This window comes from Syngnathus typhle, linkage group LG11 (assembly GCF_033458585.1).
Source record: "Syngnathus typhle isolate RoL2023-S1 ecotype Sweden linkage group LG11, RoL_Styp_1.0, whole genome shotgun sequence".
Lineage (NCBI taxonomy): Eukaryota > Metazoa > Chordata > Actinopteri > Syngnathiformes > Syngnathidae > Syngnathus > Syngnathus typhle.
In genome coordinates, this window is record NC_083748.1 from 7,193,785 (window position 1) to 7,217,272 (window position 23,488).

The 23,488-nt window shown below is 42.3% G+C and overlaps 3 protein-coding genes across 3 annotated transcripts; 2 read left to right on the plus strand and 1 right to left on the minus strand.

Moving 5' to 3' along the window:
* Nucleotides 1-119: 119 nt before the first annotated feature.
* si:dkey-28n18.9 (sorting nexin-6) lies at nt 120-3,405 on the minus strand. The gene is made up of 14 exons (XM_061291209.1): nt 3,265-3,405; nt 2,999-3,106; nt 2,615-2,722; nt 2,227-2,287; nt 2,000-2,124; nt 1,761-1,844; nt 1,610-1,684; nt 1,500-1,530; nt 1,254-1,341; nt 1,102-1,141; nt 913-999; nt 752-841; nt 526-591; nt 120-452 (listed from the first exon to the last, which is right to left on the minus strand). The coding sequence occupies exons 1-14, from the start codon at nt 3,268-3,270 to the stop codon at nt 318-320; spliced, it is 1,104 nt and encodes a 367-aa protein (XP_061147193.1). The 5' UTR covers nt 3,271-3,405; the 3' UTR covers nt 120-317.
* A 1,047-nt stretch (nt 3,406-4,452) lies between these two features.
* zc3h10 (zinc finger CCCH-type containing 10) lies at nt 4,453-7,559 on the plus strand. The gene is made up of 3 exons (XM_061291679.1): nt 4,453-4,645; nt 5,267-6,607; nt 6,904-7,559. The coding sequence occupies exons 2-3, from the start codon at nt 5,360-5,362 to the stop codon at nt 7,402-7,404; spliced, it is 1,749 nt and encodes a 582-aa protein (XP_061147663.1). The 5' UTR covers nt 4,453-4,645; nt 5,267-5,359; the 3' UTR covers nt 7,405-7,559.
* A 738-nt stretch (nt 7,560-8,297) lies between these two features.
* esyt1b (extended synaptotagmin-like protein 1b) lies at nt 8,298-23,409 on the plus strand. Its single transcript, XM_061291678.1, has 51 exons — nt 8,298-9,016; nt 9,777-9,818; nt 10,496-10,630; nt 10,700-10,773; nt 10,841-10,913; nt 10,996-11,085; nt 11,200-11,255; nt 11,490-11,610; nt 11,685-11,861; nt 12,012-12,094; nt 12,227-12,275; nt 12,523-12,612; nt 12,694-12,789; nt 13,107-13,178; nt 13,260-13,346; nt 13,451-13,600; nt 13,691-13,801; nt 13,866-14,042; nt 14,123-14,208; nt 14,290-14,338; nt 14,421-14,510; nt 14,580-14,675; nt 14,760-14,831; nt 14,940-15,026; nt 15,110-15,256; nt 15,317-15,429; nt 15,505-15,682; nt 15,826-16,002; nt 16,098-16,180; nt 16,282-16,330; nt 16,402-16,491; nt 16,569-16,664; nt 16,853-16,924; nt 17,025-17,111; nt 17,181-17,327; nt 17,448-17,560; nt 17,633-17,699; nt 17,774-17,959; nt 18,549-18,719; nt 18,879-18,961; nt 19,030-19,078; nt 19,160-19,249; nt 19,348-19,443; nt 19,525-19,596; nt 19,678-19,764; nt 19,847-19,993; nt 20,082-20,230; nt 20,404-20,535; nt 20,890-20,992; nt 21,084-21,133; nt 22,935-23,409. Exons 1-51 carry the CDS (start codon nt 8,657-8,659, stop codon nt 22,960-22,962), a joined length of 5,385 nt encoding a protein of 1,794 aa, XP_061147662.1. The 5' UTR covers nt 8,298-8,656; the 3' UTR covers nt 22,963-23,409.
* Nucleotides 23,410-23,488: the final 79 nt, after the last annotated feature.

Consider the following 23,488-nt stretch of genomic DNA (forward strand, 5'->3'; position numbering starts at 1 on the left):
GAGTTCATTGCTGCAATGTTCTTTTACATTTCTCAACTTTTCTAGACTTTCCCAGTTTTTTTTAGAACGTGTTGATTGGGGCTTGACACCTCCAGATCTGAAGAAGTAACACATCAAAGTTTTAGGAGCTTCAATTTGTCACAGTTTATTTTGAGTCATCACAACATCAAACATGAATGTAGTGTATAAAACGGAAAGCTAATCATTATTCTATGTAGTTTTGAATTTGTCTCAAATGTCTATCGCTGTTTTCATTAAATGCAACTTAGTGACATGTTATGTTCTAACATACAGAAAGTGAATATGTGTGTGTGTTGTCACATGGCTCTGAAGGCCTGGAGATGCTGGTCGTACTGCTCAGCGATTTCCCGGGCTGTGCGTAGCTGCTTTTCGCACCACTTCACCAGAGCCTGTTGCAACATCTTCACACGGGCATCCTCAAAGTGTTCAATCTGTAAAACAACGTCACTCAATTATCATTAACGTAAGTTCTGATACGCAACAGGTCAAATTTAGGTGACTTACCTCTTGTTTCGCCACTTTACAAACGTGATTAAACTCGGTCTCCACTGTTTTTTTCACCTCCTCCAACTGATGAACAGAGTGAGTCGTAAATATGCAGCTGCACATTTAGCATAAACAGCCTATATGTTTGTTTAAAAATAAATTTATAAAATGTCGTTTTTTGTACAAATGCTTTGCTGACACTTGCTGGCCAAAAGCTGTCATTGTCCTACATTAATGCACTCACAGCAGCCTTCTTGACTGGTTTGGCCTTCTCAGCATTCTTTAGGGCAGTTTCCAACTCTACTAGCTTACAGGTCCTTCTGAAAAGCATCTCCTAGAATCAACAAAGCAGTGCAACTTATTAAGATAAAATAAAAAATTGGTAATTTTAAAAACTTGACATACTTTTTCTGCTTCCTGATAGCGTGACTGCAAATCCAGGCCAAGTCCGAGAGTGCTCACATCATTTTCAGCAACACTTGCCATGCTATTCTGCATGTTTTAAAAAATAATAAATATTAAAACGTTAAAATAATTAATAATAATGCATTGAGGATTTAGGTGTTTTTTTTAATCTGGAAAAATACAAATTACCTTCATTGACTCAAAGACGTCTGATAATTTTACACAAATCCTATAAAATGAAAAGCACCAAATTAGTATTTCTTTTTTTTTTAAACCAAACTTATGAATACAAAGTTCCATTTCATGTCCAAATGACAGTCTTGAGACTTGTACAGACATACTTAGTAAAAGCTGCTTTGTCAGGATCATCATCCGATTCCACACACAGATGCAGGGCAGTTGCAAAGTGCTCACAGGCCACTGCTATTTCTGTACAAACACACGAGGGTATCAAGCGTGAAAACTGCTTTCAGGATGAATTACACAATAATCATATTGTCAATAGAATATCCTTAACCCTTAAGTTATTGTCAATTGAATGAAATATATTACAGCTATCTTTTACTTTATATGTGGCGTGATCTTACTTTGCTCAGTTTGCACCAGATCCAGGAATTTCTGCCAGGAAAAAAACATGAACAAATGAAAAATGGATGTGTAGATGTTGAGTTTCAGGCAAGCGAGGAGTGCTACTCACATCCACCGTGTTTTTGATGCAGCCGGTTAGAGAAAGATTGACGTCCCGTTTAGATTGAAAGAATTCGTCAACATCCTGCAAAGGAGATCACATTTCGAGAATCACACAGTACGAGATGCTGTCATTTCCATAAAGACTCCAAATTAAAAACCTTGTGGCCTTCTTTTCTCATTTCTTCCACAGCTTGACTCAAGCGATTGAAAATGTTTCTCCTGGCTTTCTGTCGACCAGGCGGCTGTACATATATAAAAACAGAATTAAATGGATTTTGTTTTCAAATCATGGAACACCAACAATGGCCCGAATACATTATTTGTTTTAATGCTGCTTGCATTGTTCAGGAGGTCAAAGATGTGTTTGTTTGTTAACGTCTACAGATGAAGAACTCACATCAGAGCTGGTGAGGAAGATCTCCAAAGCTTTGTTTTTTCTGAGTAGGTTGTGTGCTGCCACTTGGTGGAGGTAATTCTCCAGTGCTGCACAATATGGCTTAAACTCTTCCAAACCAAGGAAACCTGGAAGAAAAGTCCCTTGTTTCAAAGCATTGTACTTAAAACCAGACTCATGAGGACCAGCAATGATAGGACGATTTGAGTGTTTTTTTTTGTTTTGCTCACCAAGCTGTCTGGTGGCCTTTGGTGTTGTGTTCATCTGAGCCTTTGCAGGAAGAGGAGGAAACTTGGTAGGGAAAATAGGAAAACGCTTTTACAATGACTCATTGTTTCCAAAGACAATGTTGGTTTAAACATTTCATAGAAATGACAAATGCATATGGCAAATACAAAATGCACAGTTTGTACTTCAGTGGTACATCAAGAACATAAGCCCCTTTAATCAACAATGTCAATTTCCAAAAGGTGTTACACAAATAAAATATATTTCTTGGTATCTTTCTGCTTCATTGACATGATCTTGATTATATTTATAGCCGAGGCCTTTTAGCCATCCTGTCCCGCTCTACATTTAAATATTTCCTAAAGAGTCTGGAAATCACAAAACACTCACTATGACTCCCTGTATCCCAGGGACATCCTCTTGGTTGAACAGGTTCTGCTGTAGCCATTCAAAGTCCTCATAGGTCCGATCCACGTGGTACTCCCCGGTCCCGGACAGCTAACACCAACAGGAGAGACCAGAGAGTTGTGTTTTATGACACCCAGTCAACTGATTTGATATATATTTGTTATTGTAGTTGTAGCTTGTGGTTTGCAGCGCATGACCACATTGAAATGTGCTGAGTTAGCACAACTTCATTTGGTTGTTGGTTACTTATTCATCAACACTATTGAGGTTTTTGTTTCTGAGAAGAAGTTTGTCTTTGGAAGAAGTTGCTTCACATTCTATAGTTTCTATAGTTTCTTTTGCACAAATTGATGTGATCTTTCTTACTTTTTGAGAGACAATGAGAAAGGTAAGTGCGTCTCCATCTTGTAGAACCTCTGCAACTTTAATGCTATGTCCATGAACACTCAAAGGTGCCTCTTCTTTCACTTCTTCCTGTAAAATAAAAAATGTGGGTCAAGATCTCCAGAGTAAATGGATATATTTTAGAATTGCATTTGACATTACAAAAAAGCTCATTTCTGCTCCATGGACGCCTGCAAGTGTGCAAATGACAGTCACTGTTGTCATAAAGAATATTTCCAGGAACTTACCATCATCGCCAGCCAATATGTTCAGTCTGCTTTGTTTTTGTGCTACAAAGAATGTGAATAAGTCCTTTTTTGTTCAGGGCAAAATGTGCATTCAATCTCTGAAGGTCTTCTGTCAGCTGGCTGCAATGAGCCCGAGCTGCAACTGCTGAGAAGGCACAGGATATCCTTTGGGTCAAAGTGCACGTTGCCTTGATGAGAAATGGAGGACAACTGTGCTAAATCTAAAGTGCTGGCCGATGGGGAAAAGGAGTAAATGGTGTGTTAGTCAGTAACTCGGACCTATTTTGACACACCCACATAGGAGAAGGGAGCATGACAGTCCAATCAGTGACCAATAAAAAAAAGGGTTGAATTTACAAGATAGCCAATAAAAAAGCAGTACAGATAGCTACTGCGCTAATTAAAAAATAAAAACCAGCTCAAAGTATCATCATTTTTCTCCCAAACAGGTCAAAACTAATAACCATATCCTAATTCTCTCCATCGTGAGAGATGTTCCACCAGAAGGACATTTAAAACATTTTGTCCTTTTGAAATACCTTTCACTATTATTTGACTCAATCTCTAGGGAATAGAAAAAATATCATTTGTGTCACAGAAAGTTTTTTAATGTATATAAGCATTTAAACAATTTTATGGCGCATCATTTTTTTCATACCAGGGTTGTCTATCTCTCTTAAATAGTAGGGCTGTTGATTTATTCTCTTTATCCAAACACTTATTTTAGCTCAACTATCAACCATGAGTGCAAATTATTTAGCATTTGTTCAACCATCTCGGAATGTCTCTTCTGCAGCGGCGCCCGTATTTTTTTATTATTTTTTTATCAGGGTGGTGCCCAACGGTAAGTTTGCGGAAAGTCTTTTTTTTATCTGGCCCTCACTTGCCCGTGGCTGTACGTCCAATATTTTGTAGTTTTTTGTTGTTGGTTTTTTTGCATGTGCGGTGGCTGCAAACAGCAGGAGCACGTATGCTTGTGCAAGCATGTTTACATGACAACGTTTTCTTATGCTTTACAAACGAACAACTACGTGACTTCGACTGTGCACTCCCAACGTGTGCCTCGGCGTTATTCAAAACCTCAGAGGCTTTTTGGTAAACAATCGGGCGCATAACTCAGGAAATTTTTATTTGAGAACAGTTCGTCATCCGTGCCGCTAGGGGGTAGAAATGTACGGCGATTGCGGACGCCGAAGAAGAGCTTTCTTTTCCGTGGTGAAAGAACCCGTAAGAGAAACGGAAAACAAAACAGCACGTAGGCCTCAAATGAATTCAAACACCTACGTGATCATCTCAAAGTAAAATCATCGTTACTAGTTCGGCGTGTACCACAGTGGCGTGTTTCGCCGTGGTGCTTTGATATTCTGCTCGTATCTATTAGGTAAGGTGGCATTTGTAGTACTTAGCGTGTTAGCAGCTAGCCGTGGCCAGCTAAGGTTAGCGAGCACGATCTTAAGAACGGACGTCAAATGTTCGACGAGATGAATTCAATAATTTGCATGCTAGCTAGATTTTATTTCACTATGAATTTAACTTGTTCGAACCCTTATTGATAGCCGTGTACCTTGTTGATTTGTTTGCGTCACGTTTTTTTTTTGTTAGTTTTAGACGTCATACTTGTAAGCTTGTTTGTCCTCTCCGCGGCCGGTTATAATAGTAAAAAAACAACAACATTACTTGCACATGTTATTATTTTAGCTCCATCTAAAGTGGCTCGTAGAGACTTAAATACTGATCGATGCAATGTTTTCAACTAATGATCCAATTCGCCATCTAAAGATTGACATTTTACTTTGACGTCTGCTAGTCAGAAGCTGAGTTGCACATTGTTCATAGAGTAAATGTTTGGCTACAGCTCATGGCAGGTACATTTCCAGCTTCTTACCTTTATGTATATGAAAAGTACTAGAATATTTCAGGGTACATCTAACATTTGTGGAGGGCTAGATATTGAATTTTATTGTCAATTTCAGTTCTCAGTTCCTCAATGTCTGTTTTGCAGGTCTTCAATCCGTGACTGAATTCCTCGCAGATATAGTTGCCACAAAGTGCACACCAATGAGTGCTGTATTCTCCTCGAGCTGGGCCCAGCGCCATGCCTGATCGTGACAGCTCCTACCTGTCAGGTGGCGGTGGGAGTGGTAGCAATCTAAGTGAAGAGGGAGGATTGGGCTCTGCTTGCGCTATAGATTGCAGAGTAGGTTCAGAAGGGGGTGTTGGAAGCATGGACGGGGGAGGCTCACTCGGCAATGGCATTAGTTTTGGCCTTGGGGGAGGTGCAATGTTAAACTCTGGATTAATGCTAGATGGGGTGTGCAGGGATTTTATTCGTAATGTTTGTAAGAGAGGCAAACGTTGTCGCTTTAAGCATCCCGATTTTAATGAGGTGCCAGACTTAGGGGTGCAAAAGAATGAATTCATTTTTTGCCACGATTACCAGAATAAAGAATGCTTGCGCATCAACTGTCGCTTTGTACACGGCACGAAAGAAGATGAGGAATATTACAAGAAAAATGGGGAGTTGCCACTTGCGCTGAGAGCAAAAGTTGCAGCACGACTTGGCCTCTCACCCACAGATCTGCCGCATAGTAGAGGGGAGGTCCCAATCTGCAGAGACTTTTTGAAAGGGGAGTGCCAGAGGGGCAGTAAGTGTAAATTTCGTCATGTCCAAAAAGACTATGAATATGATCTCACTGGGCTTGGCGTGAGTGGTTTGCTTGGGGCCGCTGCGAGTGTAATGGTATCTGCAGGAAGTGGCATCGGTGCAGCCGGAGTGAGCGGAGGAGCCAGTGTGGGGATTCCGGGGCTTGTGGGAGGTGTGGCTGGAAATAATATTCTAGGGGTGACCTGCCCAGGCATGAGTGCTTGCAGAGATGCAAGCGTCGCAGGAGTAGGCGTCAGCGCAGGAGTGGCGGGCGTCAGTGCGACAGTAGTCGGCGTCAGTGCGGGAGTAGCGGGCGTCAGTGCGGGTGTAGGTACCGTCAGTGCGGGAGTAGGGCCCGTTAGTGCGCCAGTAGTGAGCGTCAGTGCGCCAGTAGTGAGCGTCAGTGCGCCAGCAGGCCCGTCAGGACAGAGGCGTTTCGACAGGGCCCCGATGTCGGTCTACGAGCCCGTAGTCGAGAGCGGCGTCTTTGACTCGGCTAGCCTGGACAGCCCGCTTGAACAGACCGCCCTCCAGATCAAGAGGCGGCGCTTGGAAAGCTTGCGACTCGCAGACAGCAGCGTCGGTGGCCACTATGACCTCGGGGTCCAGGCTACCTTGCCCACACGCCCGGTGGAGTACAGGTTGTTGGAGGAGGAAAACAACCTGCTGAGGAAGAGAGTGGAAGAGTTGAAGAAACAGGTCAGAACGAGAACACGTTTGAGATCACCGTCGAAAGATTGTTTTTAAGTATGACATCAAGTAGTTCCTTACAAAATGAATTGGAACTGCGACGAAGAAAATGCAAGCTAAAATTCTGTACAAAACAGATCAGAACAAATTGGTAAGAAATGTATTTTTTTAATGAAGTAAGTCAGTCCCCTGAAAGTTTACAATAAATACATCAAGTCTACCACTACATTGCAATTTTGAATTGAATTTGATGACTTGTTGAGCGTTAACAAGAACTACAACCTGGCTCCTGTTCCTTCCCCCAGGTTGCCAACCTCATTTCTACCAATGACGTTCTCTTGGAGCAGAACGCCCAATTCCGCGGTCAGGCAACAGTGATGACAGCCGCCCAGACTGAGCAGACCCTGGTACCTCCAGTGGGTGCGATCAGCTCGTACAACCACGGCATCGCCCAGACTCACACCACGCTGAGCAGCACCGGGCTGCAGCCTCGACCCGTCACCCAGCAAGATCTGGTGGCGTCCACCGGTGCTTCCGCGGCGCCCCCTAACAACGCGGCGCCACCCCCACATCTGAACCCCGAAATTACGCCGCTGTCGGCCGCTCTGGTGCAGACCATCGCCCAGGGGATGGCGCCTCCAGTTTCTATGGCACCGGTGGCGGTGTCCGTGGCTCCGGTGGCCGTGTCTATGTCCATGACGCAGCCTCTGCCGGGCATCACCATGAGCCATGCCACAACGCCCATGGTGTCCTATCCCATTGCCAGTCAGAGCATGAGGATCACCACTCTGCCTCATATTACCTGATAAGTGGTAATGATCCGACCCTCAAGCCAAAACAGATCTTCAAACTGACTGTTTTACGGCTACATTGACAAAAAAAAAATGTAACAATACATGGATACAAGTTTCAAATTGTTCTATTACGAGAATAAAGTTCAACTAATACGAGAAGAACTAAATTGGCTCATCTCTTGATTGTTCAGTCTGATCTGACAGAAAATGTTTAAGAGCTACTCATGATTGATGAATATGTACAGTAGTCAACTACGCTGGCTGCTGGTTTCAGACTTGCAGAGTCATTTTGAAAGTCTCCAGTTATAGTAGCTACATGGAGTTGATTTGTTTTGTTGTTTTATTTAGTAAAACATCTTTATTCTTCTTGTGGTAATGACTTTATTCTCGTATTATAAAAACGTTTTTCTTATAATTCTGCTATTTACATTTCCCTTTATTGTCTACTGATTGCATTTAATCCGATTGCGGATCAAGTTAAACCTATGTTACCCTCTAGAGAGCAGTAAAGAAACATTTGGCCCTTGACTTTTAGCTAATGACGCAACGGACGTTTTTTTCCCCCCCTTGATTATTGTAAACACAAAAAAATGTTAAAATGCTAAAAACTGATCATCGCATTTTTGTTTACACTTGCACTAGACTAGTTGTGGATTAGTTGATCAACACCTAAACTCTGCACGACAATTCAAAAGCAAGTGGTGTGGTTTGTCTGAAGTCATGCGCACACAAAATAAACACGATGTGATAACCAGGAGCAAAGCTTTCTTCAACATCTCTTTGACTTAAAAGGGTGGAGTCACGTTGTCTAAACTTGCTTTAATACTTTCAACTTTCACAGCAGCACGACATCCGTGTCTCGACGATTCTGAATTGAGTGATGCCAATTTGCTCTTTACATGATCGTCGATCGGTCGTAAGCAGTCAAGGACGCATTTTGTTCCAGTGGGCGTGTTTTCTGCGCGATAACGGGACGGAGGAAGACAGAGGAACAGAACTCAACAGCGAACGACTTGTGCAAACCTAACCGCAAAACCACGTCAACCAGGCGGATTTAGCAATCACCTTAAATATGCGGTTCGGATCCTGAACTAATCACAGCTACAATCTGTGTTTTGATACTTTACTTTTTCTTGAACGGTTGCTTGACGCGTTGAAATGTCGGCCGATTAAGTCAGTATAAAGGGATTTTTACGGGTTTTTTTTCATTCTGTACCATATTTATTAAGGGATTCGTCTGCGAGCTCAAAGACTTAAAAGGACAATGCAGAGCGAGAAATCGGAGCCGAAAGTCGACGAGGGTTCGGGCCCGGACAATCCCGAGATGAGCGCGTCGAGTGACGGCACCGAAGTGCAGCCTCTTCCCCGGGCCAAGGGGATGAACGCCGTGGCGGTGTTATGGACTTTTGGGAAGTGCCTGGGAGCTTTGCTTCCCGTCTACCTGGCCGGGTATTACCGGGTCAGCACCAGCCTGCTGGTGTGCGGTATGATGGTGTATACGGGATGGAAGCATGCTCGGGAGGCCAAAGAAGAGAGGCTGAGATCGGCCATGCAGCTGTTCGGCGACGAGGAGGAGCTAGGCAGCTTGAAAATGTCCAAAATAAAGAGAGACCTACCTGCGTGGGTAAGACATGCATGGCCCATTAACATCAGCTTTATTGACATGCACGAAATGCAGTTGCAGACCAAAGAAAAACATTCAATGCAAATTATTGCATAGACTGTTAATACTTGTTTGCATCTCTCTAAACAAGTGAGTCGTTTCAATAGTTTAGATGGAAGCTACATTTGAAATGCAATCCTATCCCAAAACCAATGTATCTGCCAGTGCATCCCGACAGCAAAAGCCCAAAATGGAAATGTGATTTGCCACAAGTTCTTCTGTGAGGCCACACCCAGTTTAGCTCTAGGCCCTGGAGAATTCTTGCTGTCTGAGTGCTTTTCCACTTTGGTCTTGGCAAACAGACAGAATGCATCAAGGATACTAACAAATGTATGGACATGTGCAGAGACTTCATGAAATGCCTAAAGAGAAAACTGTTAACCAAGCTGTCCTTTAAAAGTTCTCTGTGATGCAAAGCACAACATTTCTATGAAATGTCTGTTTAAAAGCACAAAGGTATTAAAGCATTGCCATTGAATCTTTTTAGAATGGATTATTATAATAATCAGGTTTTTTAATTAGCTTGAAAGCTTATTACAAATCAATTTCCCCCATGTATTGTAGTTTATTTATTACTGTTTAGTGACATAAGATGGAAAAGAGTCCATCAAAACTGAGTCCAAACTTCATTTTGACACAGGCTCTCGTTCAACAGTGCAAAACGTACCTAAACACAATTTAACTATAAATGTCCTTTTTTTTTTTTTCTTCTCCACCACAGGTCAACTTTCCAGATGTTGAGAAAGTAGAATGGCTGAACAAGGTAAAACAAAAATCTCTTTGTTCGGCCTTTTATTGAAGCGCACACGGGATCAAACACAGCCGCTATGCTGACAGACTGATGCTTCTGCATCGACATGTGACCGCTCGCTTATAGCTGCAGCCATGTTGAAGGCGGCGAGGGCAACACCCCCTCCGTTGTTGCAGTCGCACGATCTGTACCGCAAACGCAGCAGTACACATTTCGTGCCAGTCAACCCACTCAACATTTCCACTTCACCGCGGCCCAGCTCACAGGAAGAGGAAGAAGCACCCCCCCCCCCCCCACACACACACACATGAAGAAACAGCTGGTTTGGTTCTCTCTCCTCTCGTTTATACTTTATAAAGTCACAGATAAACAAAACTCTAAAAGGATCACAAGATATTCGAAAGCACAGAGTGGAGTTATGAATCTGCTACTGGGACATTCAGGCCTCCATGTGAGCAGGAATCTGATGACTCACTCTCCACTTATGCCAGTTGTTGCCAACCTTTTATAAAATCAAGCAGACTGCGCCTACTTGTCGTTCTTCCCCCCGTGGGACTCGAATGTGTTTTCATGGCAACGGTCTCTGAAACAACAGTGGAGAAATGAGAAGTTGCCTTGTTATTTATAAGTCAGCTGCTTATTTAACCCAAAGGCCACACACAATTTTGGGTCTACATGTGTCCTTGTAGGTGCTTCAGCAGGTATGGCCCTTTGTGGGTCAGTACTTGGAGAAGCTCCTGGTGGAGACCATCGCTCCGTCTATCCGAGCCTCGAGCAGCCACCTCCAGACGCTCAGTTTCACCAAAGTGGACATGGGCGACAAGGTGACGTCATTTTAGCTTTAATGCTATTATGTTGAACGCAGTTACGTAACGTGTTCTGTTTCCTCGCAGGCCATGAAGGTGGTCGGGATCAAGGCGCACACAGAGAATGACAAAAGACAAGTCCTGCTTGATTTGTATATCAGGTAGAATGTTACCTCACGCTTTTTGCTATTTTACAATGCTAAAATGTGGGTCACGTGTTCCTCTTAGCTTTGTAGGCAATGTGGAGATCAACGTGGAAGTAAAGAGATACTTCTGCAAAGCTGGAGTCAAAGGAATGCAAGTGAGTCGCCATCTTAAGTGTCACATGAAGGAAGGAATCTCCGTGCAAATGTCACATTTCTGTCCTCTGTGTGTGGGCGTAGTTGAATGGGATGATGCGAGTCATTCTGGAGCCTCTGATCGGAGATGTGCCCATTGTGGGCGCCGTCACCATGTTCTTCATCCGTAGACCCGTAGGTTGATCTGTCTGCATTCACCTTTATTTGTCCTTGCACACCCCTCCCCTAAAACTCTCTTGTGTGTCTCCTATTGTTTGACAATTATTGATGATATTTATGTCATTCCAGAAACTCAATATCAACTGGACCGGGTTGACCAATTTGTTGGATATCCCTGGATTGAAGTGAGTCATGCTCGGATAATCTCATATTTTTTACGCCATTTTTTAAAAATGAGCATCTTAAAAAAGATTTGCCTGTCTTTTTTTAATTTCACATTTGATGAGTGGGTAGAAACTGCTGAAACACAACTATTTAAATTCATGCAATTTATCTTCTGTGGTAATTCAGGTGAACATCAAGATTTATATTGTCATAATGTGACTTTGCCATGTCTCCTTCATTGTTGTCTTCTTCAGTGTCATGTCTGACAGCATGATCATGGACGCCATCGCCTCCTTCTTGGTGCTGCCCAACCGTCTGGTCGTCCCCCTGGTTCCAAACCTACATTTGGCACATCTTCGCTCCCCTTTGCCCCGGGTAATGATGCCATACGCAGCAACTCGCGACCTCACCACGTGTGTCATATTCAATTCTGTCATTATGATCCCAAGGGTGTGGTGCGCATCCACCTTGTGGAGGCCCAGAATCTAGCAGCAAAGGACCACTACGTGAAAGGCGTCATGGCGGGCTTGTCAGACCCCTACGCCATATTGCGGGTGGGGCCTCAGATGTTCACCTCCCACCACTTTGACAACACAGACTCACCCAAGTGGGGGGAGATGTATGAGGTAAGGAGCAATGAATCCTTATGATTATGTGCGACAATCACTCGTCGGACTGACTTTGAATGTTCCGTTTTCATTCATTCCCTGTGAGTCCACAGCCATTTTCCAACCATTCTGTCTGTCTACATTTGTACATGTGTCTTGCTGCACCAGGTGATAGTCCATGAAGTGCCTGGTCAGGAACTGGAGGTGGAGGTTTATGACAAAGATCCAGACCAGGATGATTTCCTGGGAAGGTACATCTGCGTCATTCTCTCTCGTCATTTGTGTGTTTACATTTCAATCACTCAGCGTTGAAGTAATCATTTGTTTGTTTTTCCCCCAAGGTGTGTTTACTGATTTGATGTCCTTTCTTCTCTCCCATGTAGGACCAAATTGGATTTGGGCATTGTGAAGAAGTCCATAGCCGTTGATAATGTAAGAAAAATATTGTTTTTGGAAAATGTTTGAATGGAAGAAAAGAAAAATGCTGGAAAATTGAAGTCAGACAATTTGGAACTATTTAGTTGGACAAGTTTGACTTGACATTATGAATGTTGAAAATTCTCTCCACCATTGCAAACTCCAAAAACAATACTGCAAATGTTTAACATCTGATCTTTATAAGCAGATTTTCACTTTTCACTTGTTAGATTGTGTTAAGTGGTCTGATTATTCTCCTCAGTGGTTCCCTTTGAAGGATACGCCCTCAGGTCGGGTCCATCTCAAACTAGAGTGGTTGGCCTTGATGCCGACCTCTGATCGACTTGAACAGGTGTGCTTCCATTATATCCTGACTAAACATCTCTCTTCTTCACTGTAACAAAACATTCACCGTAATTCTCTCCCTTCCCAGATCCTGAAAAGGAACGAGAGTGTGACCAGTAAAACGTCCGACCCGCCCTCGTCCGCCATTTTGGTGGTTTACCTTGACAAGGCTGAATCGCTGCCAGTGAGTCAACGAGCTGGCCGTTGCTTCCTGTGTGGTTGTCATCTGGCATTCTGCACATTTGTTCCCGTGGCCTCTAACCCTGTTAACACACACGCACATACACGGCTATTTTTAGCCCCTCCCACTCCGTGACAAAATGTGTGGAACTCATTGCGGTCTTGCTGTAGATCTTTTCCTCCTTAAATCTGACTCATATGCTTGCTTGCTGCATGCTAGTTGCTGGTGAATTTCCACACTTTTTTTTCACCAGTTTTTCTGCTACAAGTCACATGCTCTATTATTTATTCCTAAAACATTTTTTTCCTGCAATACTTTAGATGAAAAAGGGGAATAAAGAGCCCAATCCCATGGTGCAGCTATCTGTGCAGGACATCACCAGGGAGAGCAAGGTTGATCCAAATTACAATCTTATAAATTATATACCGTTTATTTGTCATGTAAACACTTATTCTGTTTCTTATTGTTTAAAGACATGTTCCACAACTGTCAATCCAGAGTGGGAAGAAGCCTTTACGTTTTTCATCCAAGATCCACGCAAACAGGATATTGACATTCAGGTAACTTTTCAATCGCTGCTTTATCCTCACAATATTTGGTGGGACTGCAAAATGAATACAAGAGACTTAAGAAAGGTAATCGCGTCTTTTAACTGCGTCACCAGGTGAAGGATGTCGACCGGGTGCAGACATTGGGTAGTCTGTCCATCCCTCTGTCTCGCGTGCTGTCCACTTCTGGCCTTTCTCTGGACCAGTGGTTCCAGTTGGACAACTCCGGATCCGCCAGTCGTATTTATATCAACGCAGTTCTCAGGGTAAATCACTCGTAGAATTACACAAACTATGAATTTGGTCATCAGATTCAAGAGTTGGCCCCCATTCTGTTTTTGATTCACTTGTTGTAGATGCTGTGGTTAGATGAAGAGCGTATCACAGCCGATGTGTCGTCTAACCTGGAATCCAAAGGCAAACAGTTACCGCAGGAGACATCTCCACACTCCAGTTTTGCCACTGAGGTAACGAAATCTGGTCCAATTTCTCACCCTCCTTCCACTAATTGTAAATCACTCGTATTTGCAGGGGCTGCTCAGAATCCACCTGCTGGCTGGGCAGAACCTGGTTCCCAAAGACAACATGATGGGGGGCATGGTGAAAGGCAAGAGTGACCCCTATGTGAAGATCAATATAGGCGGGGAAACATTCACAAGCCAATCCATCAATGCAAACCTCAACCCCACCTGGAATGAGATGTATGAGGTAAATAAAGGCCCGTAATCACTCGAAGGTGACTTACGTGATCATATCTCGGATACGATTTGAAATTTATTCCCCCTCAGGTGATTTTGACGCAGTTGCCTGGTCAGGAGCTTCAGCTGGAGGTGTTTGATAAAGATATGGACATGAAGGATGATTTCATGGGCAGGTAGTTTGATATTCAATATATTGATGCTCATTAAATGAGTAAACTGCCCATTTTATGAATCTCATTTTATTCCCAAAATAGGCTCAAGATCAATCTAAAGGACATCATTGAGTCACAATACACTGATCAGGTACAAGTATATATTTTTTCTTCATTTGCCCTTGTAGGCACCACTCCCACATTCAAATAATTCCATGTGTGTGTGATATCAGTGGTACACTCTCAATGATGTCAAGTCGGGTCGAGTTCATCTGATCCTGGAATGGGTTCCAACAGTCCCAGAAGCAGACCAAGTGGATCAGGTTTGAACAAAACCAGTGCCAACGTGGAAAAAAAAAAGATGATTTTCTTGATCTATTGTCCACTTTCAGGTTCTTCAGTTCTATTCCAGACAGTCCTACCAGAACAAGGCAGTTCCATCGGCCGGTCTTCTGTTTGTTTTCATCCAACAAGCAGATGGTTTACCAGTAAGTCTGCTGCGTAATGGATCCCATAATACTAAATACGCATTATATATTTTTTATCATTACCTGTCATTTAAACATCAACAGGTAAAGAAGAGTGGAAAAGAACCAAAAGTGGGAGCAGAGCTCATTCTTGGAAAAATGTCCCGGAAAACTACAGTGAGACTCCTTTTTTCTTTTTTTTTTTTTTTAATAAAAAAAAGCTGTAGAGAGTGCAATAACAAGTTGAATGACATCCCTGAGTGAACCTTCTCATCTCTGCTGCAGGTGTGTGATCGTTCGACATCACCCGAGTGGGATGAGGCGTTCTGCTTCTTGGTCCGTGACCCCAGAGAAGATATTCTTGTTGTTAAGGTAGTCAGACAAACAGTAAATCGCAATTCAAGAGCCGTTCCTCCCTCACTGTAACTTAAACGCTAACACTTGTATTTCCCTAGCTCTCCCACAGCTGGACATTGCCCATGGGCTCTTTAGTGGTTCCAATTAAAGAACTTCTTACTGAGCCAGAGCTGGTCCTGGATCAGTGGTTCCATCTGGATGGAGCCTCCCCTGAGAGTCAACTTCTCCTTCGGGCTGAACTTAAGGTAGGAAAGCTTTCATTCAGATAAATCCTTCAAGTTTGAATCATTTTTTTTCGGACACAGATGCTGATACCAAGCAAGTGTCCCCGCCGTCCCAGTGATCAAGCTAAGGTCACTTTGAAAGACTCAATCCGTTTTCCCGATCAGCAGAAACAAGAGGGTGATCTCATCCAAAAGTGAGCACACCATATCACGTCTCATCTCCGATCTTAGTTTTTCTTCGTCTCTGATGCCTAGTAATGCATTTTTAGGTCCAGTTCAGTGGATCCTCCTATAGAAACTATTGTCCCGCAAGTGATGATGCATGAAGAAGGTGAAGGTGATGTAAAGATGTCTCAAGCTGATGTGGATGAAGATATGAAAGAAGAAGCACCACCAGCTGTGATGAAACCTCCCCATACTTCGCCAGATCTTAACTTTGCCAATGAGGTATATTAAAGATATTACAAAACATGAGGAAAAGTATTAAGACAAAGAATTCTGGAATAACTTTTACCAAAATGCTGACAATGTTAACATTCAATTGATACAAAGGTTTATGATTTTTTAATCCACCCTTCTTGTCTCTGTAGGGGCTAATGAGAATTATCCTCATGGAGGCTCAAGATCTGGTTGCCAAGGACAACCTGATGGGGGGTTTGAAGAAGGGCAAGAGTGACCCCTATGCAAAGATTACCGTTGGAGACGCCACATTTAAAAGCAACGTTGTCAAGGAGAACCTCAACCCCATCTGGAATGAGATGTATCAGGTGCTTAGCATGATTTCAGATCAGATAGATTGTGGAGAATACAAAATCCTTCCTTTATATGGGACAGTCATTTTATCAGCTCTGGATTCCAACAGGTGGTGATGAAGCCTCAGTCTGGACAGGACGTCAACGTGGAGCTGTATGACAAAGACATGGACAAAGACGACTTTTTAGGAAGGTGAGGGTGTGCTGGAGCTTGTCCAAGTAAAGGCCCGAATGATGCCCTCAGCACATTTTAAAAGCAATCACGCAAAATAACCATATCGATTTTTTCAACAGATTCACCATCAGTGTGGCGGACATCGTTGGCTCCCAGTACACAGACCAGGTGAGTTCCTGACACCCAGCCTGCAACTTTCATATTTTGTTTTGCTCAAGAAGTATTTGCTTCTTTTGCAGTGGTACACTCTGAAGGATGTTAAGTCTGGTCGTGTTCGTCTCATACTGGAGTGGGTCCAGACAGTGTCCCATAATGGCACCTTGGACAAGGTGAGAACACGCTACACACTGCTTATATGACTACTTCCGATATTCTGTATAGTGTGACGTATGTCTGTGTTTTTCAGGTGAAGCAACTGCAGTCGTTGCAGTCGTTCAAAAACAAGACGATTCCCTCTACAGCTTTGCTCTTTGTTTATGTGGACAGAGCACACTCATTGCCAGTAAGACACTTGTTTACATAACAGAAAAAAATACTACTAATGGAACAAATGTGGAAAAACATGGCAAATATTTTTTTGTAATTCCAAAATTAAATCATAAGTGATACAAATACCTTCTTATACTTAATTCAAATTTAATGTGTGTGTGTTTTTCTTTTTATAAACAATGTCTTTCTTTGTGTGTCCAGTTTAAGAAAAGTGGAAAGGAGCCAAAAGCTGGAGTTGAGCTGGCTTTGGGTAACACAACCTATAAAACTAAGGTATGGAAAGTCGTTTGAATTACAGTATTATTATTTTCAGTGTAAGTTTAAATCATGTTCACACACGCTTTCATGTTCTGACCTGCCTCCCTGTGCGAAGGTTTGTGATCGCACAAGGTCGCCTGAGTGGAACGAGGCATTCTATTTTTTGGTTCATGACCCTACTGAGGAGATGCTTGTCCTCAAGGTAGATACTCATCGCACGGAAAGCATGTGGTCTCTATCGAAGTGTAATTTTGGGATATTTTGTCTTTAGTTATCCAGCGCTTGGGAGCAGCCACTGGGCTCGCTGGTGGTTCCTGTAAAAGAGCTGCTGTCGGAACCTCAGCTGGTCCTGGATCAGTGGATGTCTCTGGATGGAGCCTTGCCGGAGAGTGAGATCTTACTGAGGGCTGAACTCAAGGTGGGACAATGTCATCATTATGAGAAATTGTATGGATTTCAATTGGACTCCAAAATCATATGTGATGTTGTGGCAACTTTGGCAACACATCAACTTGTGTATTTTTTTTTTTGGCGACAGATATTGAACTCGGTGATGACGGAAGCCCCCCAGCCTTGTGGTCTCACTTCAAAGAAAACAATCACGGTTTCCACCGAGGAGGAAGAAACTGGCTCGAGGCTTCCGTTAGATGAGTGAGTGTTTTTATTTCACATTTCGCTGGTTACAAATAAATAGAGCTTGCTCACCAGAGTGTGTCTTGTCAGTCTTGGCCAGATGAAGTACCCAGAAGATGAAGCAGAGTCCTTCACAATTCCGCCTCCTGATGCTACGGTTAGTTTGACTACATCATCATCTAAAGTTTGTCTAGTTTCACCTTCACACTTGATACGTTTGATCTAACGCAGTTGGTGGAGGAACAGGCGGGTTTGGAAGAGCATCAAACACCAGTCGACCAAGTTTATACAGAGGACATGGAGACACGAGATGACCAGGCTTACGTCACAGTGCCTGATCCTCCCGCTGAGCCCTTGAAGCCCAAAGTTGATGTTTCTCCACAACACACAACCCCCAGCCGGGACTTTGGCACTGAGGTGGGTCAACAGTAGTGTCTATAATAATTAGCCAGTCGCATACAGTAGTTGTCTTTTCAAAGAGTGGCTCGGGTATTGCTGAAATATAATCAGAATGTCAAATATTAGGTGCCATCAAAGCTGCGTGTGTGTCTGTACAGATTTAAATGAGGATATGATGACATTTATGCTACAGCCCTTCCGCATTTATGATGAATCAACACCAGTTTTTTTCCCCCAATGGCTGTGAATCAATGGGCCACTTCTGGTTTTCTTTAACTGTTATTATGAAACTGAGATCTGATCTGAATCTTCTGTATATAGGGCAAAGATTAAAGGTTTAAGATAACTTTTCTCATAAAAGGAGGCAATAACAATTCAACAATAACTATATTAAAACACCAGTCATACTCCGTGAACCAGGAAGTAGTTTGTCTAAATAATGAACTAATAATTTAGGTTTTTTTCCCCCCCCTTTTGACTTTAGCAATTATCCGCACTCTGCTGAGTGACATTCTATGGCCAATAGACAATAACAATGAACTCTTGGCTAACCCCCCCACATATTTCTATCTAATTGACCGCTGTGGCCTTATCTCACCGACTGCAGGGGCTGTTGAGGATTCATTTGCTGGAGGCCCAGAGTCTGGTTGCCAAGGACAACATGATGATGATGAAGGGCAAGAGCGACCCCTATGTCAAGATCAATGTTGGAGGGCTTACATTCAAGAGCCATGTTGTCAAGGAGAACCTCAACCCCACCTGGAACGAGATGTACGAGGTAAATCTGGTTAAACTTGGTAATGAAGACTCGTCGATATTAAAATGTCAGATACAGCAACAAAGTTATTCCCAAATATCTGAGATGTTTTATTTGATATTTTAATGATTTGGTCATGTTTCATTTGTTGAGTTTCTCATTGCTGTTGTCCTTCTCCAGGTAGTTTTAAGCAGTCACAGTGTCCAGGAAATTCAACTCGAAGCGTTCGATAAAGATTTAGATTCTGATGACTTCCTGGGAAGGTTCGTGTCATGTGATGATGTAGTAGTACAGTACAGCAGATGATATTGTATGTTGTCATGTTTCTTAGGTTCAGTATTAAACTCGGAGAGGTCATCAGGTCACAGTACATAGATCAGGTTTGTTTTTGTTTTTGCTCAGTTTTATTATGAATTTTTCCACTTGTCCTTCTTCAGTAGCTAACATAACTTGTGTTGCAGTGGTACACATTGAATGATATCAAGTCCGGGCGGATTCACTTGATCCTTGAATGGGTTCCTACAGTAGCGCGTCCCGTCCAACTTGACAAGGTTTGGATTTTTATCGGGTAGAACATTTGCTGTTTAGTACATACTTTCAATATATAGTATACATTTTTATGAATATATGTCTAATCTATTTTGTGCAGGTCCTGCAGCTTCAGTCTCTCCAGTTGTTTAAGAACAAAGCCATCCCCTCCGCTGCTTTGCTCTTTGTCCATTTGGAGCGAGCGTACTCATTACCCGTAAGTCGCCACCATCGTCTTCGTGTATTCAGAATGACTCACAGAATGTTGTCACAAGTAATAATGTGTAAAATTTTCCAGTTGAAGAAGAGCGGAAAGGAACCCAAAGCGGGAGCTGAGCTTGTTCTCGGCGACACAACCTACAAAACACAGGTGAGACTTTTAAAAGGGTGACACAACGTATCCTGAAATGATACATTTATTCATTGTATTTGTTATTCCACATTTCTCAAGCTATGTGACCGCAGCACCAATCCTCAGTGGGGTGAGTCTTTCTACTTCCTTGTGCGTGACCCTCAACACCAGATGCTTGTATTCAAGGTAAGGCCGAGTCCATCATTGATGTTCATTATGCATTTAGATATTATGCAGTAGCTCACAAATTTATTTGTTGGCATCGCAGTTGTCTAGCGGCTGGGACCAGCCAATGGGCTCTCTGGTGGTTTGCGTGAAGGAGTTGCTGGCAGAGCCACAGCTGGTCCTGGATCAGTGGTTCCATCTGGATGGAGCGGCACCTGACAGCCAGGTTCTGATGAGGCTTGAACTCAAGGTGGGAATGAAAAGAGTTCAAGTGCACACGTCAGAACAAGTAGTGTACTAGTCGACATCTCTTGTTCCTTGTTTTGACTCTTGACTAGGTTCTGGAGACCAAAATGGTGGAGATGATGAGTAGTGGGACTCTGCCTTGTGCTGACCCAAGTAGTGGATCTGGGAATGGGCAGGTGAAGTTATCACTTTCGTATGACACGAGAGAGGGAAAACTGGTCATCATTGTACATGCCTGCAGGTAAGCGCTCACAATGGGATCATTCCGATCCTTTAGTTTTGCCACTTCTCCTCAAATGGAGGAAATGCGAACGACACAGACAAAAAGATACTGTTGCTGAGAGGCTTATTTGTACTGTGATGAGCAGGAAGATTGAGACTTGCTGAATGAATGCTTTTGGTGTCTGTGCACAGAGGTCTGTTGTGCTCCAGTAAGGACGCTGCCGACAGCTACGTCTCCATAATGCTGCTGCCAGACAAAAGCAAGGCCACCAAGAGGAAGACAGCTGTGAAGAAACGAGATCTCAACCCCGAATTTAATGAAAGGTACTAAAAAGTCTGCCATTTATTTATTTTTATTAGATGATTTATTTTTTGTTCTTTAGTTTTTATTTATTATTATATCTATTAGTATATTTTAATTTTTTTATTTTATTTATTTTAATTGTACTTATTTTTATTTGTTTATTTTTATTATTTAATTTTACTTTTATTTGTAATAGATTATTACTTTTTTGTTCTTTATTTTTTATTTATTGTTCTATCTATTTGTATTTTTTTATTTTATTTTTTTATTTAATTTATTCTTATTTTTTACTTTTACTAGATTATTTTTTGCCCTTTATTTTTTATTTATTGTTATTTATTGCCTCATATCGTCTTTGCCAACTTTCCACGCAGGTTTGAATATAACTTGCTGGTGGATGAATTGAAGTTAAGGCACCTCAGCGTGACCGTGAAGAATAACGCGGCCTCATTCAGAAGTCGTGACGTCATTGGACAGGTGGTTATAACTTACTGTACTTTCCATGTTTGACTTAAGTACATTGACTTTTTAAATGTGCTTCAACAAATGTGTTCATCTTGTTCTGTAGGTGCAGATAGAGCTGGCGGAGGTGGAGCTGGTGCCTGGTGTTACTGAGTGGTAAGCATGCAAATGAACTAATTTAAACACATTTTAAGTCATTAAAAACATGTTCATTTCATTAATATTTTTCTAAATGTGATTTAAACTTAATGGATTAAAGGAAGATTCCATAATTGCTTGGTTCAGCTTTGCTTGTTGCTTTTTTGAACCATTAACCCGGTGTTTCCCAACCTTTTTTCATTCACGGCACACCTTTTCATTGGAAAAAATCTCGAGGCACACCACCAACAAAAATCTGTTGTGTTACACCAGCTTCTATATTAAATATATTCAGTTATATTACAACAAAAGACGTAAAGTTCTATTCCTATATATGTATGGAGAGTACAATAATTGAATAAAAAAACGCACCACAGCCGTCATAGTGTCACTGTTCGTAAAAGCACACAGCAACTAGTGATGTGCATTTCAGTTCTTTTAAGTGAACTGAATTTTTAGAATAAGTTCATTCAAAAGATTCATTCAAACAAATCGTTCGACAATTCTAAAGATTCAATTCACTTAATGAGTGAACTAGTACAAAAGAATGCAGACGGCCAAGGGTTTTCAAGTCAGAATAGCCGACAGGTTAATGACATGACCTCTTGCTTGGTTAGGACCTGGTTCAAGTCCAGGTGTAAGCATATACTTATGTGCTTTTAGAATTGGAACCTTGCGTTGTATGCATATGCAAACAAATGGAAGTTTTTATGTGTAAATACATAAAGTGGCCCTGCCCCCAAGTTGGCGGAGCAAGCCAATGGACATATTGGAAACGTATTGGAACGCGGCCCGAGGACTAAAGCTTGACACCTGGGACCTTTGACCATGATATTTCCCTTATCAAGTGGCCTGTTATTAGGTACACTTGAAAATGGCGGTGTACCTAATGGAGTGTCTATGTGATTCCCTCGTTAAGTGCACCTGCGTGAAAAGTTTTAGCTCCTGCGGAACGTGAAAGGAGCTAAAACTTTTCACGCAGGTGCGCTTAACGAGGGTCACTTGGGAAACATATTGGAACGCGGCCCGAGGACTAAAGCTTGACACCTGTGACCTTTGACCATGCTATTTCCCTAATAAAGTGGCCTGTTATTAGGTACACTTGAAAATGGCGGTGTACCTAATGGAGTGTCCGTGTGATTCCCTCGTTAAGCGCACCTGCGTGAAAAGTTTTAGCTCCTGCGGAACGTGAAAGGAGCTAAAACTTTTCACGCAGGTGCGCTTAACGAGGGTCACTTGGAAAACATGTTGGAACGTGGCCCCGAGGACTAGAGCTTGACAACCTGTGACCTTTGACCATGATATTTCCCTTATAAAGTGGCCTGTTATTAGGTACACTTGAAAATGGCGGTGTACCTAATGGAGTGTCTGTGTGATTCCCTCGTTAAGTGCACCTGCGTGAAAAGTTTTAGCTCCTGTAGACGTGAAAATGACCAAAAACTTTTCACGCAGGTGCACTTAACGAGGGACTCTTGAAAAACATGTTGGAATGCGGCCCTGAGGACTAGAGCTTGACACCTGTGACCTTTGACCATGATAGATCCACTACACGAGGTTAAAAGTGCAGTGAACGATTCGGTGAACGATTCTTTTGAACAGATTTTGAATGAACCGATTCAAAAGATTCAGTTCACTTAATCACTGGAATGCACATTACTAGTACAAAACAGTGCAGACGACCATTGACTGCCAGGTTGAAATAGCTGACTGGTTATTGTCACGGGCTCTTGCTCGATAAGAACTTGGTTAGATCCCAGGTGAGAGAATGTATGTAGATGTGCTTTTATTGTGCAATTAACCCTTTATTTATTTATTCCAGGTTCATTCTGAGAGATGAAGCAGAGTAACAAACACGCCGATGATGTCATGTCTCAAACGTGGCATGGCTGCAGCTTGCACATGATGCCTTCTTCTTCTTTGCTGTAACAGGAAACTCGGAAGTGCTTTGCGCTAATTTAGGCTGTATAAGTTGAGGCACTTGAAACGCTCATATAACGCAGCCATCATGCACTCGGTACGGACAAGAGGAGAGCTTGACTCAAATTTAATAATCATAAAACTGAAGGAATTGAAGGAAAAAAATCAAAAGACGTGATTACACTTGTATCACTTCTAAATGCCACTTCAGTATTAGAAACTTGCTTGCTTGTGTTTGACGTTGCCTTTTTAATATATATTTTTTATAAGATTACCATTGTTTTGCAAATGTTAAGTTTTATTTGGGTTGTGTATATTTGCAATGATTACACAAGTGTGTTGGAAAATGAACATTTAAATATATATTGTGCATCTCATTTGTTGTTTGGAGTTTTTGATTGCCCAAGTAATCACAACAAGAACTCGCTCTCACTCACTCACTCACTCACTCACTCA